At 41.8% G+C, this 21,312-nt stretch overlaps 1 protein-coding gene across 1 annotated transcript in view; it reads right to left on the bottom strand.

The window, feature by feature from the left end:
• The window catches only part of tes (testis derived transcript (3 LIM domains)), a 45,740-nt gene that overhangs the window by 11,483 nt on the left and 12,945 nt on the right, over nt 1–21,312 (bottom strand). The window contains exons 3-4 of the mRNA XM_080191082.1: nt 16,453–16,705; nt 15,533–15,856 (exon numbers count right to left, since the gene is read on the bottom strand). Of these exons, the coding sequence (XP_080047208.1) occupies nt 15,533–15,856; nt 16,453–16,705 (577 nt within the window). The remainder of the gene's footprint in view (nt 1–15,532; nt 15,857–16,452; nt 16,706–21,312) is intronic.

The raw sequence follows: 21,312 nt of genomic DNA, 5'->3' as shown, positions 1-21,312 counted from the left end.
ACTGCAGAGAAAATAATGGAAACAACGCAATCCAAATCCAAATCCAAATCCCAGGGTAAGCAGTTCCTGTTTGATGGAATGCTCAGCTTCTAAAGATTGAACCAAATCACAATACAACTTTTACATGCAACACTCAAGATGTGACTAAAGGATCCGTCAGTGGATATTTAAAATAGTTAGTTTTTTTGTCAGATTTGACCAACATGTTGTTGAGACAATGATGCTGCAAACCATGCCAAATGGCTGAAAATTAATTTAAACGGCTTCTGGCTAAGATAATAATGGGTGTGGATAGAAAATAGTTTTGGGCCTTTTGGTTTCTACATTGTTAAAACAAAAGTAAAGCCCCCCCTCTGCTGGCTATTGCTTGTAACTGCGCAAGAATCAGGACTTTGATGTCTAAGCAGTGTGCGATGACTGAAGGTGCTGCTGAATTGGCAGCAGGTGAAAAACCACACTTCATATAATTCTGCAAGAAAGATACTGAGAGACAAGGCTTCTTTTTCCCCTTTACAGCTCTATTTTTGCTTATGAATAGGAAAGAAACAAATATTTTAACCATTTTGCTTTGTTAAGGCCTTATCTTTCCATTAAATGTATTAAGTTTATTTATTGGCATCACAAGTAGGCCACTGCAATTGAAGTTACTGTGAAATGTTCTATTTGTACTCAATTCCATGAGCTTTGCACTTACTTTTGTTGTGTTGTGATACAGTCCTCAGCTTTACCCCGCTGTAGACAAGTCAGATACTTAAGGACAATAGAGGAATACCCCTGTACAATTCTGCAAAAACTTTCATATGCGTTGCATAACCTCATGCAACTGGAAGGAAAAAAATCATGGATTTACTGACTACCAGGCTAAAATACTTGCAGATATTTCGCTTTCAGTCCCCAAGTTGTAAGGCCCAGAGCCAGATTAGTGTGGAAGGTCTGGTGGTGGAAAGGGGAGGTAATCTCTAGGTGGGGATGGGAAAGGGACCATTTTTTGGGGTGCCAGATGTTGAAAAGGGGCATCTGTGAAATCCATTTGAAAGCTTTTTAAATTTCTTCAAATGCCTTGTCTTATAAATGCAAACAAACATATTCAGACCCAAACGTCAACAGACTATCCTTTAATATCTTCTTTCAACTGTCAAATTGCATACCCAATACACTCTGCTGAGCCAACCGTAGCTTTGGAAATTTAGCCAAGTGTTAGTAATGACAACAACAGTCCCGAGAAATGTCAAAGGTCGCTATCTTAACTGCACAAACAACTTTTTCTAACCTACACCAAATGGCCTGTCAATCAAAGCAGTCCAGCAGAAGATGTTTTTAAAACTCTGACAGACAGCTTCAAACTGTTTTTTGCATGCTCAAGAGCAGATGACACTTAAGCAGGTCTCATCCACCCTTCAATTGTATTTACACCTCTGCATAAATTTGTGACTGTGTTTCAGAGCCAAAATAGGGTTTATCTGAATTAAGTCCAAGTGGCCTTCCTGAGTTTGGGTTGTCCTCCTATGATTCGCACCTTTTCCCCACTGGCAAAAACTGGATCAGTTGGAACTGGAGCAGGAATTCAGCATGCAAGCCCTGTTCGCTATTTTTAAAGAGTCTTCATGAAGGCGAAACCCGGCCCTTATTCTATAAGAGCGCTTCAATGGATGCAAAAATGCTTGGGAGGGATATTCTTGAATCATGAAAGGCTCTTGTATAACGCCAGTCATTTCTTTCTGGTTACACAATGACCTGATTGTCAAAAAGCATTTCTGTCGTCCGACTTAAAAACTGTTGAACAGAGCAATGTGAGAATGTGCTTTGAGAGTTGTGTTGGATTTTCTCTGCTTCCCACTTTACTGGGTTAACGGACAGTATTACACAATCACTGTGACACAAATGGTATTTCAGGCCCTGCTAAAAATGGGCATGTTGAGAACAGTTCATGCATCTGGCAACACTCCTGGATGCTTCAACATCTCAGAAATGCTTCACTGGATTCATACCAAATCAGAACTCCAAAGAGTTTATGCGTGCGTGCGTGGATGATATAACTGACTTAACAAAGAGAGAATTCCTGAATTCCAAGGTAAAGGTCTAGGTGTTTCTGCTCTACCAATGGGACAGGGAATAGAAGGTATTAAGCTAAATGCACAATAAGTATCTGCTTCATTTGACCTTGTTAGCTGCTGGATTTTATTTATTTCAGGAGTTTTTTAATTAGGGTTAACTTTTTGAACATACAAGACGAGTCTCCCAAACCAGCACCACCCACTCCCCCCCCCCCCAACTCATTCATCAGTGGGTGGGGGAAGAATTTGGCAGAAGGCCCAAAAATTTGGTTTTATGCTGGTAGGAATTTCCTGTGGGATCTTTGGCTGGTCCCCACCAAGGCAGGTTGGGAAACCCATGAGAGGCTGGCGGGAAACTCATTTCGCATCCCACTAAACGGGATGGAGGAGGAGATCTGGCCACCCATACCCGATGGTGGTGTGGTGCATCTGTGGTGCTGGCAGGAAAGCCGCTGGTACAAAACCCGTCTGGAACATCAGGCGTGCAGAAGTCAGGACTCACCCAAACAATACCTGGGGCTGCTTCCAGGGTTCAGGATGGAGGCCGCCAGTCATCCAGGACCCCGAACACCATAGCAGTGGGTCGGGGAAGCATCTGTAGGTGGAGCTCCCAAGTCAGTATCCTGGGAGGATACTGACGCTGGAAACCGGATCCATCTCCCAGCCTCAGTCTGCTCCAGGAGACTGATCTTCAATACTCAGGAGGCCTGCCTTTTATCTCAATAGTGGGTCAGTGATGATGGGTGTACAGATAGCACGACAGACTGCATAGCATCAGACATGCCTTGCCTCGGAATAAGGTGCAAACACCCCTTCCTCACCGCCATGCATAATTAGTGAGCTCGGAGCTGGAAGATTTGGCACGTCTTCCTACCTCCGCAATGGGAAATACATTCTTCATTCCTGCTCTGTCCTGGGACTTAGTCGGAGGGTGGAAGAACTCACACCTATTATTTCTTGCTCATTATTCTTTCCCTCTAAATAATGATAGTTGTTCGGAACAAACCTGACATTGAGGAATTTGTTTCCTTCTCTGCTCGTCCCCTCCTCAGATGAGGAGGAACTACTTCTCACAGAGGACGGTGGAACAAGCTGCCCCATTGCACGGTGGAGTCTAAAACATTGACTAGTTTCAAGAGGGAGCTAGATATACTTCCAATTAAAAAAGGGAGAGGGATGTTGGTGGGGGAGAGGGGTTGGGAGACAGAAGGAAAAAGAGTGGAAAAAAAAGGTGGGGAGGTGGATTTGAGCCCACGGAGATATCAGCCATCGTCTGATTGAATGGTAGAGCAGGCTCAAAAAGGACTGGATTTGCCTACTTCTGCTCCCAATTCCCATGTTCCTCCTGCCAAGTGCAATCTCGTGAAAGCAACATAGATTGTCCCTTTAGATTTTGCTAAATATTTAGCAAAAAAGAGAAGATTTAAGACATACTTTTAGAGAATCACATTCAAAAGCAATTTCATGGTGTCAAATACTTATTGTCGGAGGAAACAGAATCAATGACAAAAGCATGCAAACTCTGACTTGTCAAATCAATATTAAAAAAAATCACCGACTTTTGCTCATCAACTTCTCCACATTATAATTTTTATTTTTTTAATATTTTATTTCTTATACCAACAACTTATTAGCTCAATGGGGACAAGTGTGAACGCGTAGGTTATAAGTAAAACAAATGAAAGTGAATTGACGGCTTATTTTAAAAATCTCTGCCGATTTTTATTTCTATTTAATGTCAAGATTGGATTGAGGGAGACATAAAACAAGCCATTGGTTCTCTATTACACATGTTGTACTGCCACAAAAAGCTAAATCTCTCCCTCGCTACATGCAGGAAATAACAGTGGAAAAGATTTGTTCAAGTAAATGCTGCTTCACTGATTTCATTGAAAAACACCACGCAAGAAGAGGCCTGTGAACTGCCTTGCCCCTGGAGAAACAGCACAATCCGTAAAACGCTGCCAAGAGCGGCGTTGTATGAACATATTTCTCCCCCATTGTATTTTATTACCTACTTCTAATGTGACAAGGGAGAAATTCCCTCTTTAGGACAACAATCACAAGTTGCTTAAACATCCATTTTTGTCTTCTACCATCATAGAATCATAAACTCCCTACAGTGCAGAATGAGGCCATTCTGCCCATCGAGCCTGCACCGACAACAAATCACACCCAGGCCCTATTCTCTATAACCCCATGAATTTACCCGAGCTAGGCCCCCTAACACTAAGGCATGGCCAATCTATCCCGCACATCTTTGGATTGTGGAAAGAACCGGAGCATCCGGAGGAAACCCACACAGACACGCAGAAAGTGAAAACTCCACTCAGTGACCTAAGCTGGGAATCAAACCCAGGTCCCTGGCACCGTGAGGCAGCAGTGCTAACCACTATGCCATCCGTGCCTGGTCCGGGTTATGCCCGAAGTGTGTATGAGTAACCCAATTTAATTTTATCTTCCTTCCTTTTCTAGCTTAAAATATGATCTAAAGGAAGATCTGGCAGTTCGCTATGTTTCCTAACTAAAATGTCCTTCCACTCACACCACCAAAAGCAGATCTGCTTTGTTGTCTCATTGCTGTTTATGAAACCTTTTACAAAATGGCATCCACGTTTCGCATTGGCTCCGCTGCACAATAACTCATTGCGTGAAGCAGCTTTTGGCATGTTTCTGGGACACATGGTAATGCACGATATAGATATTGCTTTTGCCTTGGTTTTTTTTGCAAGATAATTTTTTTTTGCCGTAACGGCGCTAAGATTTTTGAGGCAGTTTCTTTGGCTTAGAAAATAACGTCTGGGCCATTTCAGTAACTGCGATCCCCAGCTCCACTGGAAGGGGTTTTCATTTTTCTTATTGGCTGGCTTGGATTGAGGGGAGGGGAGGGGTGTTTTGTTGAACAACATTGACTGCTTTGGCCTGATAAATTTGTCAAATAAAATATGCAGTCAAGGGAGTCGGGCACCTTAAAGACATCTAATCCTTTCTATAAGCATTTGCATTTACTGGAAAGCCCTCGTTTTTGGCAGCAGCAACTATTCTTCTGCAGATTAGTGGTGGTACAGCCTGTGTCCAATCTCATATGGCTCTCTCCCATTTTCCATTCCGTAAAATCAGTACATTTCGTTGAGATTCCAATTTTTGTCTTTTCGAAAAGGCACAGCTTGGTACGGCTCTTGCTCTGTCCAAGACCACAAGAAACTACAAAAGGTCATGAATGAAGCCTAGTCCATCACTCAAACCACACTTCCATCCACTAACTTTGTCTACACTTCCTCTGCTACCTTGGAAAAGCAGTCAGCATAATCAAGGACCCCATACATTCTCTCTTCCACCTTCTTCAGCTGGGAAAAAGATTCTGAAGTCACTTACCAACTGATTCAAGAACAACTTCTTCCCTGCTGCCATCAGACTTTTGGATGGACCTACCTCGCATTAAGTTGATCTTTCTTTACACCCTATGATTGTAACACTACATTCTGCACTCACTCCTTTTGCTTAATTTATAGCATGCCTTATCTGTACAGTGCACAAGCAACAATACTTTTCACTCTATACTAATAGATGTGACAATAATAAATCAGATCAAATTGTCATTCCACAGGAAACACATTTTTGTGAATATTAAAGTCCATGTTGGCGTATTTGAAGGTGGGGATGGGGGCACATACTAAATAAAAGCAGGTGGTCAGTTCATGGCCTTCCCATCTACTGACTGACCTCTTTGCTACATTAAGGGGTGGGGGGGGGGGGGGCGGGGGCAGCTAAAATGCTGGATAGTCCATCCCCTTCTGTTAGGCCTCTTGAGGCCCTTAAGTGGCAAATAAATGGCCACGTTAAGAGCTCATCCCGCTTTTGACACGATAACATGAGCATCCGGAAGGAGGTGGGAGAAAGCAGAGTGGCTCGGCAAGTTTCACTGCGCAGACTAAAGGCAGGCAGGATCATCCCTGCTAACAAGATTATAGTCCTCCATTGTACCTCCCCTTCCACCCTCACAAACCCTCCCCCACTCCCACTATCCTTCACTCGGGTCTTAAAAAAAGTGACCCAACCAAAATTCCTGGACTAGCCTGGGATTACAGAGCTGCCGAAGGCAGGACTTCGAGAGGCAAGAAGTCCCAATATCAACTCATTAAGGTTGCCCACATTATTGCTGAGGGGTAGCCAGATAAAAGGTGGAGGTTGTTGACTGACCCTCTCTAAAATTCACAGAATCCCTACAGTTTAGAAAAGGCTATTTGGCCCATTGAGCCTGCACCCACTCGCTGACAGTGTTTTTAACCAGGCCTTCTCCCTGCAATCTTGCACATATACCGTGGTTAACCTATCTAACCCACACATCTTGGGACACTAAGAAACAATTGTGCATGGCCAATCCATCTAACTCGTGGCAACTTGATCAATTTTCATTATTTTATCTAAAGTGTGGCACTTTGAAAGAAAGGCCAAAAGTGAAAACAGACAACTGTTTGAAAAGTAGGTTTTAGTTAACACATCGGTGCTAATTACCATGGTATCAATGTTCTGAGAGGCACTAAAACAGTTCGCTGCAGCTTTACTACCCACGTGCTGTTTACCAGTAGTTTTCATGCAGCATATATGCAGCCTTCATACACCATTTCCAGATGTCTCAGGGACAGAGGAAGCAGGTGCAGAGATCTATCGTATGGTATTGGTGATCCTGTTGGAGCAGGGGCTGAGTGGGGCAGGGGGAAAAAGAAGAGGATCCCATCTCAATTCTCCTGTCCCTCTCTACCTGGCCTCATCTCCTCTTTCAGAACTAATAAAGGAGTGCTTAGTCATGAGTACCTTTTTTTTTTCCTGGTGACTCCTGTGGAATATCCAATGTAGATGGCTTGGCCATGCTAAGTTGCCCCTTAGGTGTTCCAGGAAGCGTAGATTAGTGGGGTTAATACCTCAGGTCAGATGCTCTATTGAAGACTCAATGGGCCAAATGGCCTCCTTCTGCACTGTAGGGATTTGATTCTATGACTCTTCAATGAAGTAGCACAACTCACTGTCTATAGATGAAGTCCTCAGAGAATTTCTGGGAGAAATTGATAGAATGCTGATGGAACCTTGACAGAAGGAAGTCTCCTACCGTGACTCAAATCCTAGTCGAACAAGTGAACTATGAAAGCCCAGTAGCATTTTAAAGTAGTGTCGGCAATCTATGCTTTGCTCTGTATTTGAAACACTCTCCAAAGTGCCACAAAGCTGCTTTACTGAGCACTGGAAGGTGATTTAATTGCCAAGGTCTGAAAGATCTGCTGGCTGACTTTTCCTGGTACAAGTTTCAATTCCTTTAAAAAATCAAGATGGCATTTTGCGTTTGATATTTCAGATCAAGATCGCATTTTGGGTCACTCGAGTAGATGGGGGAAAAAGCGTTGCCCAAAACGTGGAAATATTTCACTGCTGAGGCAGTAATGGTGAAAGAGCTCAAATCATTGCCTCAGCTACTAAGTGCCAAAATCCATTGAGAAGCCAACTACAGAGCGGAAATGTTTTCTTCCCGTCTCCCTCTGTCCTCAGAATAACTGGAGAAACATTGGTGACTTTCCAGAATGTGAAGAATTTTACTCAGCATGGATGCGTTTCCATGGCACCAGATGCAACATTGGTCACAAACTGTTCCATTTCAGTTATTCAATTAGTAATCACATTGGAATCTCTCTCTCCGGAGTCTTTTGTTGTATTGGGACTGTGCCAGACCTTCTTCTCAGGATCTGCACTATCCACAACTTGGGAGTTCAAAATATCGGTCAACATCTTTTAAATTTCTCACTAAAAGTCAACTATTGATCGGTACATTGGCTGTGTGTGTGTGTGTGTGTGTGTGTGTGTGTGTGTGTGTGTGTGTGTGTGTGTGTGTGTGTGTGTGTGTGTGTGTGTGTGGGGGCGCGCTTCACCTGCAAAGGTAACCCAACTCCAGTATAAAATTGTCAACTTGTACTCATGATTAAATCCTGCAGTTTTCCTGTATATTGAAAGTCCTGTTCTCCAAGAATACCACTCCAGGGGCCGGTATAGCCATTTCCTTACCCAAAATGGGTCTGGCTCTTCTGATTTTCTACCCAAGGTTTTTTTTTGTGTGGTCGTTGCAGTGTTAAAATGTCATTGCCCCTTTAAGGCTATCTGTGAAGTAACCAATTTATCATTCCCAGGCTGTCTTGTATCTGGGAGACAATGGTGTAGTGGTATTGTCGCTGGACTGGTAATCCAGAAACACAAGGTATTGCTCTGGAGACCTGGGTTCCAACCCCGCCATGGCAGATGGTGAAATTTGAATTCAATTAAAAAAAAATCTGGGATTTAAAATTTAATGATTGTCAATTGTCGTAAAACTCCACCTGATTCATTAATGTCCCACAGGGCAGGCAATTTGACATCTTTACCTGGGCTGGCCTATATGTGACTCCAGACCCACAGCAATGTAGCATTTATTGCTCATTCCTACTGACCCAGACAGCAATATCCACATCCCATGAACAAATTTTTAAAAAGTTGTTGGTTTTCTGTACATTTCCCAGCGACTATGGAACTTAAAAGAAAAAAAAATCTCAAACTTTAAAAACTGCAGCCATTCTTCTTTCTTTGAAGCTTTGCTCGACTCTGCTGGTTTTCTTTAAAATTCCCTTCAGTGCAGCAAAGTCAGTGTGTGTTATGGTGCCAGCTGTAGACCCATTCTGCCACTGTGATCTGCTAAGCTCCAGGGACGGTTGCCTTTTCTACAGTGCAAATACAGCTGCTTTTTTAAAAAAATATATAATTTTGCTCACTTGCCTTGTGATCTGACCAGGTTTCTTCAGTCTGTGCTACTTCTGGTCTTGCAATGGATCTCCATTCACTCGTTGGATTTCTTAATTTCCAAGTCTGTGGCGAAGCTTCTTGGGTGCTTATCTTTCTGGTCAGGCTTCAGCTGCTTTTAGTTTTTCATATCTTGGGATTCTGTGCTGCGTTTACTGTTTAAATGTCACCTTTCCCGTCACCATTGATTGCCATGTTGGGTTATGGATTCACTTGGTTTCTCATTGATGAGATCTTGAGACTTGTGTATTTAAACGTGGATATTTTATTGGTAGTCTGTAACTACATATACCCCAGTTACTGACATGCACGGCTCTGCTCCCTTGCAGGTCAGTTCTTTCTAGATTATTCTACTAGTCTTTTACCATACATCATATCTCTCTGATGAAGGGTTGGAAAAGATGTTCTTTTCCAACCCCTCATTGACCTAGCTATGCTCTGCTGAGCACATTTGTATTATAAATAACATAAGAACTAAATAATAGGAGGAGTAGGCCATCTAGCCCCTCGAGCCTGCCCCACCATTCAATAAGATCATGGCTGATCTGATAGTGGTTCAGTTCCACTTACCCGCCTGCTCCCCATAACCCTTAATTCCCTTATTGATCAGAAATCTATCTACTTGTGACTTAAACACACTTAACAAGGTAGCCTCCACTGCTTCAATGGGCAGAGAATTCCAAAGATTCACTACCCTCTGAGAGAAGAAGTTCCTCCTCAACTCTGTTCTAAATTGACTCCAGATTTTTAGTCTGTGCCCTCTAATTCTTGTTTCCTTTCTAAGTGGAAATAATCTCTCTGCCTGTACCCTATCTAGCCCCTTCATTATCTTATATGTCTCTATAAGATCCCCCCCTCAGCCTTCTAAACTCCAACAAGTACAGACCCAATCTACTCAATCTCTCCTCATAAGCTAACCCCCTCATCTCTGGTATCAACCTGGTGAACCTTCTCTGCACTCCCTCCAAGGCCAATATATCCTTTCGCAAATAAGGGGACCAAAATTGCACACAGTACTCTATAGTTGCGGCCTCACCAGTGCCCTGTACCCTGTACAATTGCAGCAAGACCTCCCTGCTTTTATACTTCATCCCCTTCGCGATAAAAGCCAACATTCCATTCGCCTTCTCAATCACCTGCTGCACCTGCAAACTGACTTTTTTCAATTCATGCACAAGGACCCCCAGGTCCCTCTGCACAGTAGCATGTTGTAATTTTTCACTATTTAAATAATAGTCCATTTTACTATTATTCCTTCCAAAGTGGATAACCTCACACTTGCCAACGTTGTACTCCATCTGCCAGATCCTCGCCCACTCACTTAGCCTATCCAAATCCCTCTGCGGACTTTCCGCATCCTCTACGCAATTCACTTTCTCACTCATCTTTGTGTCATCAGCAAGCTTTGTTACTTGGTCCCCTCCTCCAGACTGTCAAAGTATATGGTAAACAGTTGAGGCCCCAGCACCGATCCCTGCGGCATACCACGAGTCACCAACTGCCAACCAGAAAAGCATCCATTTATTCCAACTCTCTGCTTCCTGTTAGATAGCCAATCCTCAGTCCACGCTAACACTTTACCCCCAAGTCCGTGTACCTTAATCTTGTGCAGCAATCTTTTGTGAGGCACCTTATTGAATGCTTTCTGGAAATCTAAAAACATCACATCCACTGGTTCCCATCTGTCAACCGTACTCAATACATCTTCATAAAAATCCAGTAAATTCGTCAAACACCACTGACCCTTCATGAATCCGTGCTGCGTCTGCTTGATTGAACCATTCTTTTCCAGGTGTCCTGCTATTTCTTCTTTAATGATGGATTCTAGCATTTTCCCAACTATGGACGTTGAGCTAACTGGCCTGTAGGTCACTAGCCTTTTGTCTTAAACAGTGGCGTCACATTAGTTGTTTTCCAATCAGCTGGCACCTCCCCAGAGTCCAACGAATTTTGATAAATTACAATTAACGCATCAGCCATTACTTCTGCCATTTCTTTCAGTACCTTGGGATGCATTCCATCCGGGGCCAGGGATTGTCTACCTTTAGTCCCATTAGCCTACCAAGCACTACCTCTTTAGTAATAGTCACTGTTTTAAAGGTCCTCGCCCCCCACAGTCCCACAACCGTCAATTTTCCGTAAGCTATTTGTGTCCTCTACTGTGAAAACCAACACAAAAAAAACTTGTTTAAAGCCTTGGTCATTTCCTTATTTCCCATTATTAAATCCCTCTTCTCGACTTCCAAGGGTCCAACATTTACTTTAGCCACTCTTTTCCTTTTTATATATTTGTAAAAACTTTCACTATCAGTTTTTATATTTTGTGCTAGTTTAGTTTCAGAATCTATCTTTCCTTTTTTAATCGCTTTACAATGGTACGCAGGCACACAACACCTCCCAAGTCCCCAAAATAGTGGGCAGGAAGTGTACACACGCAACCGATTGAAAACTGCTGCTTGCCATATTGGATAAGAGCACACAAGGGACATCCTTCAGACATAACACAAGAAATAGGCTCTTTGAAAATTCAACTAAAGATTCTAGTGCCCAATTGAAATCTCTCGCCAAGAGGGTTTTGCCTTGTGGTGGATGGCGCCATCTAGCTGCATTCAGAGAAACCAAATCTGGGGATCATCTGCACTAAAAAAAAATGCAAGCAACTTACCTGAACATACGTTCACCCCTTCAGATCACCACCCCAAGCATATCTCCCTCCCTCCCATGTTGCTATGTTCATTCTCCAAATGCCTCCAGACCTGAACAGAGCCCATTTACCTGAGGCTGCTTGACATGTCTTATGGCCTGAGGCTTCTTTAGCATTTGCCTGCAGTGCCTGAAGCTGCACCTGCTCCATTATGTCAGAGCTCTGGAGCCTGATCTTTCTCTCCCCAGGTTATAACACCTGATCACCCTTTCACCCTTCCCTTCCGCACCACCCCCCCCCACCCCACATCATGGTCCCCAGACTTTGATTCTGCTGCCCATTGCTGTCACCTTGTTTGACTGCTCCCCAATGCCTATTGTGCCCTCCTTTCCTGCAGTTGCCCCTCCAGAGTCCTCTGATCAATCACTCAATTGCCCCATTCAACAACTATTGACCCAGTCAACGTAGAATATTGTGTGAAGATAGGATTATTTTAAATGTTTTTGGGTAGAATCAGAATCCTACAGTGCAGAAGGCATTCATTTGGTACATCGAGTCTGCACTGACCTCATTCCCACCCCAGGCTGTATCCCCATAACCCCATGCATTTACCCTAGTTAGTCCCCTAACACTAGGGTCAATTTAGCACGGCCAATCCAACCAACCCGCACATCTTTGATCTGTGGAAGGAAACCCATACAGGTATGGGAAGAAATGTGCACTCCACACAGACAGTGATCCAAGCCAGGAATCGAACCCAGATCCCTAGCACTATGAGATAACAGTGCCACTGTGCCACAGTGTCATGTTATCCTTTGAAGCAGGTTTGTCTGTCTGCATGACTTGATTAATAAAACGAAAAACAGTTAGTCCTCAAGGTCTAGGGCATCATAGGGGTATCGGTGTGAAAGGTATCACTTGAAGGAAATACAGCTAAGTTGAAGTTTCTACAATAAACAGTGGGTAGAAGTTTGCATTGAGAGATAAGTCATACAGCACATAAAAAAGTCCTATTGAGTCTGCACTGACAATAACCACCACAAGGCATGCAATCCCACTTTCCTGGATTCGCCCCATATCCTCGAATGTTATGATATTTCAAGTGCTCATCCAAATATATTTTAAAGGTTGCAAGGTTTCTAGCCTTCACTACCTTTCCAGGCTGTGTATTCCAGATCCCCATTAACCCAACCGAGTAAAAAAATGTTATTCCTCAAATCCTCTTCCAATCTCCTGACCATTACCCTAAAACTATGTCCCCAAAAAAAAACGATCAGGACAACAGAATGGAGATGACAGAGAAAAAGACGAAAGATACAAGAGCTATATTGATCTCATTGATATAAGATCTCATTGAGACGTATAAGATGATGAATGGGATGGATAGGATAGAGGTGGAGAGACTCTTCCCGCTCAAAAAAGACAGTAGGACTAGGGGGCACAGCCTCAAGATAAAGGGGAGGCGGTTTAGAACGGAGTTGAGGAGGAACTTCTTCACTCAAAGGGTGGTGAATCTCTGGAATTCTCTGCCCGTTGAAGTGGTGGAGGCTGCCTCGCTAAATATTTTTAAGAAGCGGGTTGATGGGTTCTTGATAAGAGAGGGGATTAAGGGTTATGGGGAGAGGGCGGGAAAGTGGAACTGAGCCACAACAGATCAGCCATGATCTTATTGAATGGCGGGGCAGGCTCGAAGGGCTAGATGGCCTACTCCTGCTCCTATTTCTTATGTTCTTATGTTCTTATATTGGGAGTAGCCATGTGAGACCCCCTGGTCTGCTGCTCTGTGTTTGGAAAATGAACTGCAAAAGAGACAAAGGGAGGCAGTATCCAGCTAACAGAAAACTCTCTTTTTCAGAGGACAGTATTTTGTTTTAAAGTTTCTTGCATTTCCACAGCAGGAGGAAGTTAGAAGCCATGTGACAAACCTTCCCTACAGCAACAGTGGGTTTTCCTTGAGGTAACATTATTGGATTTTATAGATTAAATATCTATAACAGATCATTGCCTTGAAGTGATGTTTATATGAGAGTCAAACCGAGGAGGAAATCTTTTTAGGGAATGTTCTTAAAGACTACTGTATAAGTAGAACCAACATTTAAAGTTTCTTTTCTCTTCATAAATGGTTTAACAGTTAAAACCTTCAAAAAAAAAGTGTTTCTGGAATTTGTGGCTTCTGACTTCACTGCAAGTGATTTGATACTTTTGTAAATTTTCCCATGAGGATTTGTTTGCGTGGCAATTGCCATCGGTCGGATGATAACAGTTGTTCAACTCCCTTCATCTTGTTCAGTATCTGCAAGCCTGTACTCCCAATGTTATCAGCACAGCAAACAAAAACATTCAAAACGTTTTTGCCATAACTCTTTGCTAAGGTGAAAATTGATAAAGCATTGATTAGGATTCCGGTTAATGGTTACCCAACCTCACAATCTTCAGGTGAGTGGCCAATGCATGTGTTATATTTATGTGCAAATAATCTCCTTTCCCACTTAAAGAACTTTCCTCCTTTGGCAGGGAATAGATATTTTTCAGCCCCAACATTCCTCGTTGGGAGGAGAGCAGGACAACAACATGTCCAGTGTTGTACAGCCCTCAGTGTTTAGAGTAAAATTCATTATTTTTTGCATAATACGATCAGTACCAGCTTGCTTATTTGAGAGAGCAGGAATAATTTGAGAACTTGCTTTTATTTATTACCTTGCTGTATCGTCAGACCATGTAAAAAGTCTGACAACACCAGGTCCAACCTATTTATTTGATAATATACTCACTAGCTTTCGGGGTTACCCCCTTCGTCAGGTGAATTCACCTGACGAAGGGGGTAACCCCGAAAGCTAGTGAGTATATTATCAAATAAATAGGTTGGACTAAAACCTGGTGTTGTCAGACTTTTTACTGTGTTTACGCCAGTCCAACGCCGGCATACCCACATCGTCAGACCATCCCAGAGCTACAGAAAGTGCTACTAGAATTAACCCTTTCAGTCCTAAATTCAAGTTGCTCCATCTGGTCATCCCACCAGCATTTTTTTTTCCCCCCAACTGATGTCAAAGTCAGTATCAAGATGCAAAGTTTGTAATTTGGTGTGGCAAAACAAAAAGGAAGGAAAACTGGTAAATCATTATCTCACATTTGTTAAATCTTCAGTTAGGACATCACTGGATACCAGCAGTACAGATCACCTTGATGAACAGTCACTGGTGGCTCGTAGACTGCCAACCATCAGTCTCATTTCCAGGTTGAAATGAAGGTAAATAAACTCTCAATTTGCAATGCCTCATTCTGATGAGATTGACAAAGTGCAAGAAAATGGGATTAGAGTGTCTTTAGTGGGAGTTATTGTCAGTGCAGACTTGATGGGCTGAAGGGCCTTTCTGCACTGTATGAGTACTCTACAGTAAACATACATGCTCGTTTGATCACATGTTAAAACAGATCATTATATGGATGCTTACACTGGGGTGGGAATCAAAGTATATTTTTTGTCTTAGACTCCAAGCGCAACATTCATAAATGTAATTAAGAAATGCTGAATGGAAGAAGTCTAAATAAACTTATCAGCTTTAAACCAAATCTTTTTGTCAATCCTCTGATACAAAGAAGCCATTTCTAAAAAACCCAAAGCAAATTGTTTACAAACCTGTTCTGTGGAAAAGATTAAAGCAGCTCAATTAATAATACTAAAATCAATAAATAATTATAAATCATTTAAAATTGCAAAGCTCCAAGCATAAATATACTAATATTTTCAAAATGAGTAAGAGCACATTAATTCAGAAAATGTACATCATTGCAATGCAGATATAATTAGTCCAGGTTCATTATCTAATAAAGCACAGGCATTCACTCCAGAATCATTCATTCTAGTCAACTAATCAGGAACTAACAATGCTGCTCAGAATTACAAATTTAAAACTGCAATTCGTTTTGAATTCTGCAGCTTTAAAATATCAAATGTCCGAAAAGTTTAACGCTCAAAAGTTAAATTCCACCTTACCGACATAGCTTTAATACTTACGTATTTGGTAGCTGGTTGTCCAGCTACTGATCCAACAGCAGCTGTTGTACTTCTTTCACCTGTATCATTTTTGCTTTGTTCTTTAGACTGCGCTGCCACCTCATCTGGGAGTTTGATGTCACCGACACCAAGGGCCTCGTTCTTGTACTTTTTCACAAACTGCTCCATCTGCTTTACCTCGTTAACAGACAACTCATGGCACTTTGAAGGGTCCTGATCATGAGCAGGCAACTGCTTGGCCAACTGCTTCTTTCGATACTGAGCTCCCTCCGAGCCAGCTACTGGCTGCTTCTCCTTTGGTAGCAGCTCCATGTACCGCACAGCCTTCAAAGGAAGAAATTAGCAGGATTATTACAGCCTTCCAAGTTTGTGACTCAGGCAAGATAAGTCTTTCCCTTATTTGCCTCTGGAGGAAATGCAGAAAGCATCTAGCTGCGGTGTCCAAGGAGAAAACCAGTTTTCCAAATGGCCACCCTCCTTGGACTGACTGCATTAAACCTTCAATAAGCATTTTTATAAGATGATAATTTTCCAGCTCGACAGAAAACAACAAGATAAGTCTGCAGCTGTTGTAATAACTTCTGGAATGGCAAAGAGCCAAATCATACAGGCTTCCTTGGAAAAACAAAAGGGACATGATTATGGTCTGCCAAAAAGTGTAAATTTTTTTTCCCTGCACAATAAAGTGTCGTTCAATTTTGAGATATAAACAATTATCGGTACGGTCACTACTGTGGTACCAAAAAAAAACGCATAGTGACTAACCAGTAAACCAAAAATGAACAATTTGAAATATTTTAAAGAAATAATTCGCAAGGCTAAATTTTCCTATTCATTGAATAGTAGGCTTAGAACAAATCTAATTTGCAATAGCACTTTTTGAGAACTGGTAGATTTACACATCTTTATTGTGCACTTACCAAAGCCTGATTTTGGACTGGTGGAGCCCACTCATAAGTGACAGTGTTGAAAGACACATCCTTCTTGGCTGCTACTGGGTTAGTGAGTGTCACCACGTTGCGCTTGTAAACAGGGGCTCCATCAGCTTTAAGTTTTGCAATGAGACCCGTGTATTTTGTATCCTCAAAGAGTTTGCCCACTTTCTTGTCTTCTTCATTGCCAGAGTGAACGTCGTGTTCTTCTTGGCCACACTTACAGTTCCGACAGATCTTCCTGTGAATTCAAGGTTGACGTTAATTTGGCAGAATTGCTGGTCCTATTTATTTTAAAATTACTTCTCCAGACATGCAGATTTATCCATACAGTTTGTGAAAGATGCTTGCTGATTTAGCTGTTACAGTAAAGTGGCATGCACTTTCTTAAACAGTGAGTTGGGGACCTTCCGCATGCTGTCAGACAGTTGTTTAGGTAAACTCAAGTATTTCCTAGTAGCTAATTAATTAGTAGTGCAAGCAGACGTCTGTCCCTTCAGCTGAGAAATGGCACTGAGACGGAGAAAAAAAAGTCTAAAGCAAGTAAAGGCAAATAAAATACAATTCAATAAGAGAAACTTACTGTAAAATGAGAATCACAATGAGATGAGAGCACTGTAGATATTACAGAACATAAATAAAATGAAATGAGAGATAGATGTAAGAGGCACTGATACTTTTAAAAAGAACGTTTCCTGTAGGAGAAATGATTAAATTTAATTTGCATTATAAATTACCTTGAGTATTGTCACACAAAGAAGGTGAAAGAATTGCAAGTACCAATATTAGTAAAGAGTGTGTGAAGGCTTGAATAAGGATAAGTTGTATTGAACTCTGACTTGGAAGCAGTTGAATAAAGCAAATTTGTAACCAGTTTTAAGAAGTTTGAAAAGGATTTTGAGTTTGCATCAATTGTAAAGGGATCAACTGTAATTCTGGGCAATAGTATGAAATATTGGCCCACATGATCCTTGACTTGGTAGCAATAACAATAGGAAGGAAGTTAACATATGAAGTTCATGTAGCCAGACACAAAGGAGAGCTGCAGAAGAGAAGACATATTTAAAAGGAGCTGTGTGTAATGCAGATGAACAGTTTAGAGAGTCAAAGGCAGAGTTGGAACAGGGATTGAGAATTGGACCATTTTACTGCTGTGGCTTTATGAAGGGATGGATAAAAAAGGAGTATCTGGGGAATCTGTGCCACAGTAAGAAGTCTCACAACACCAGGTTAAAGTCCAACCAATTTATTTGACAGTAACTCACAAGCTTTTGGGGTTTGCCCCTTCGTCAGGTGAATGGAGAGTTCTGGCCTCAGACAGAGCATATAACAGCACACACAGTTTACAGATTACTGATTAGAATGTGAGTCTTTACAACTAACCTGCTATTCAAGTCTTAAAGATGCAGACAATGTGAGTGGAAAAGACATTAGGCACAGGTTAAAGAGATGTGTATTGTCTCCAGACAGTACAGTGAGGTTTTGCAAACCCTGGCAAGTCATGAGGGTTACAGATAGGTCTGGAGACAATACACATCTCTTTAACCTATGCCTAATGCTCTTTCCATCCACATTGTCTGCATCTTTAAGACTTGAATAGCAGGTTAGTTGTTAAGGCTCACATTCTAATCAGTAATCTGTAAACTGTGTGTGCTGTTATATGCTCTGTCTGAGGCCAGAACTGTCCATTCACCTGACAAAGGGGCAAACCCCGAAAGCTTGTGAGTTTACTATCAAATAAATTGGTTAGACTTTAACCTGGTGTTGTGAGACTTCTTACTGTGTGTTTACCCCAGTCCAACGCCGGCATCTCCACATCATGACTACAAACTTGTGCCATCCAGACTGTTGCGAATCTTGCTGCAGACATTCTGCAGGAGTGTGCAGTTTGCAATGACAACTGTTTCCACAGACCTCAGATGTAATATGGCTGCCAGTGAATATTGTATGAAGGCCAAATTGATCAACGTGAAAGAGAGAGATCCAATGTGCTGCAGACAGAATTACAGAACTTTGGAACTGCATGTTGTGCAACATGTCTGCAATAAGTGATGTGGGTGCTTATGGTTGTGTAAGATTTGTTTGTTAAATTGACTATTTTGAAGTAAAATTTACCTTAGTTCATATTTAGTTTGCATTGGATTAACTTATATTTAATTTTCATTGGTTCTAACTGGCATTAAAAGTTACACTACGTAAAATCTTGTTAATTTCTTCATTTGGGATGGGGACTTTGGTAAAGTTGGTTATATTTGGTTTAAGGCAGCTGTAAGAATACTTAAAATGTCTGCATTAATCTTAACACATTTCGTTACCAGCTTTTTGGTTTTTATTGTTATAAATAACCAATTTATTTCAAAAGCAACTTTGTGTTTGTGAATTGCACCTTTTGAGGATAGAGTAAAACAATCGGCAGTTGGGGACTGTTGCCTCACAGCACCAGAGACACGAGGCCAGAATTTAACCCTGGGTTCAGAGTTCAGAGTTCAATTCTGGCCTCATGTCTCTGAGTGTGTGGAGTCTGCACACTCTCCCCATGTCAGCGTGGGTTTCCTCCCACAGTCCAAAGATGTGCAGGTTAGGTGGATTGGCCATGCTAACTTGCCTCCTAGTGTCAAAGGATTAACAGGGTAAACATGTAAACAGGGTAACCAAGGGTTACAGGAATAAAGCCTGGATGGAATCATGTTCGGTGCAGACTCGATGGGCCGAATGGCCTCCTTCTGCACTATAGGGATTCTATGATAATTAAGTTATGAAGCCAATGCTCAGAATGGACCAGGCAACCCCAGATCCATTCCTTGCCTGCTCCAAGAAAGGCAAGAAAGATCCAAACTGGCAAGATTAGGCATTGTGTCCCACCTTGGGCTTAATCTTAGCCAAAATTGCAACTTACAGGCTTATATTTTAAATATGCAACAAAGTGTCTCACTTCAGTAATGGAAGCACATTAGAAATCAGATTTCAATTTCTATTATACATTATAAAGTTCTAAACAATTGTGCTTGACCTTATTTTAACAAACAGATTAATAAACACATTTTTGGTGCATTATGATTGCCACTCTCATTAATCTGGATAACAGTGGCACCAAGTCATCAAATTCCATTCATTCCACATGCACTAGTCGTGAATGCTGCTAAGTAGTAAACTCCTGCCTGAAAGAAAGAGTTTAAAACAACCGTGTGCATCTTGCACAGACAACCATGCGTTTATCCTGCGCAGACACGCTATCACATTAACTCAGCCCCTCTTATACGCGCAGAAGTGATTTCCAATCTACTCCGCACTTCATTGACAACTCAACTCTGTGGTCTCCCACTTATGGGTACATTATCAATAAGATGGCCAAATACAGTTTGCTACACTACTTCTCTGAATCATACTCGGTTTCAGTATTGGGTTGCCAGTTCTGAGTACAGCTAATTAGCATATATGGAAGCAGAAGGAACTGCTACAGGGAAGTGGGTTTAATAAGACTATAATTAGTACTATCTAAAAAGAAAATCAAATCCAAATAGTATTTTAATATGAGGCAGCTAGCATCAATGAAGACTCAACATTTGGACTGGTAGAAGGAGAAACCAGTTGTTAAAGTTAATTTATTAGTGTCACAAGTAGGCTTACATTAAAATTGCAATTAAGTTGCTGTGAAAAATCGCCTAGTTGCCACACTGCAGCACCTATCAAAATACACTGATTGAAAATTTAGCATGGACAATACACCTAACCAGCGTGTCTTTTGGACTGTGGGAAGAAACCGGAGCACTCGGAGGAAGCCCAGGCAGACATGGGTAGAATGTGCAGACTCCACACAGACAGTGACCCTGCCACTGCCAATGGGAATTCCCATTGAAGTTACCCTGTGCAGCCAGGAAATCCGTGGCAGAGAGTACATTGCCGGCAGGACCAGAGAATCCTGTTGGCATGAACAGCTGGAGAATTCCGACCATGGTGTTATGTCCAACTTCAGAAAATACTGCAAAGGTAATGCCCTGGATAAAGAGGATAGAAATTTCACATTTTTATTAAATGAGAAGGGGTAGGGAATAATATTGCACCATTCTAATATTTCAGCATGACTTATTCCTTCCAAATGGTCTTAAGATTCAACTGGTTAAGAAACCGTGATCCATTTTATTGTCAACCACTTGTAGCAACCAAGAATATAAACGGCTTTTGCTGTAAAGTTTATAGTAGCATGTGTGATCTTGAAAACATTCAAATTAAAAGAGGGAACTTGTGGGAACTTTATACGTTCAGACTAATTCAGACAATGGCCTCAGACTAAATACACTGCCGGTAATAAATTTTCATTGGGTTTATAACAAACTACAGTACAAAGTCTGGCATTCATGTTATGCTTGAGGCACTTAGGTACCAGCCAAATTATAACTATAAAACTGAGGTCTGACTGACACACTGGATTTTACAGTCAAGTTAAATCTACGTACAAGCCATTATGATGTCCTTTACTGAAGAAAGTTACTAGTGGAAAAAGTTATCTCCAATTGCAATGGAATCTTGATCAATTGGGCCAGTGGGCTGACGAATGGCAGATGGAGGTTAATTTAGACAAATGCGAGGTGATGCATTTTGGTAGATTGAACCAGGGCAGGACTTACTCAGTTAATGGTAGGGCACTGGGGAGAGTTACAGAACAAAGAGATCTAGGGGTATCTGTTCATAGCTCCTTGAAAGTGAAGTCACAGATGAACATAGTGGTGAAGGCAGCATTCGGCATGCTTGGTTTCATCAGTCAGAACACTGAATACAAGAGTTGCGACGTCTTGTTGAAGTTGTACAAGACATTGGTAAGGCCACACTTGGAATACTGTGCGCAATTCT

Source organism: Carcharhinus amblyrhynchos, chromosome 6 (genome assembly GCF_965287045.1).
Source record: "Carcharhinus amblyrhynchos chromosome 6, sCarAmb.v2.hapA, whole genome shotgun sequence".
Taxonomy (NCBI): Eukaryota; Metazoa; Chordata; class Chondrichthyes; order Carcharhiniformes; family Carcharhinidae; genus Carcharhinus; species Carcharhinus amblyrhynchos.
Note: the sequence above shows the minus strand (reverse complement) of the source record. Positions and strands in the feature narration are given on the sequence as shown.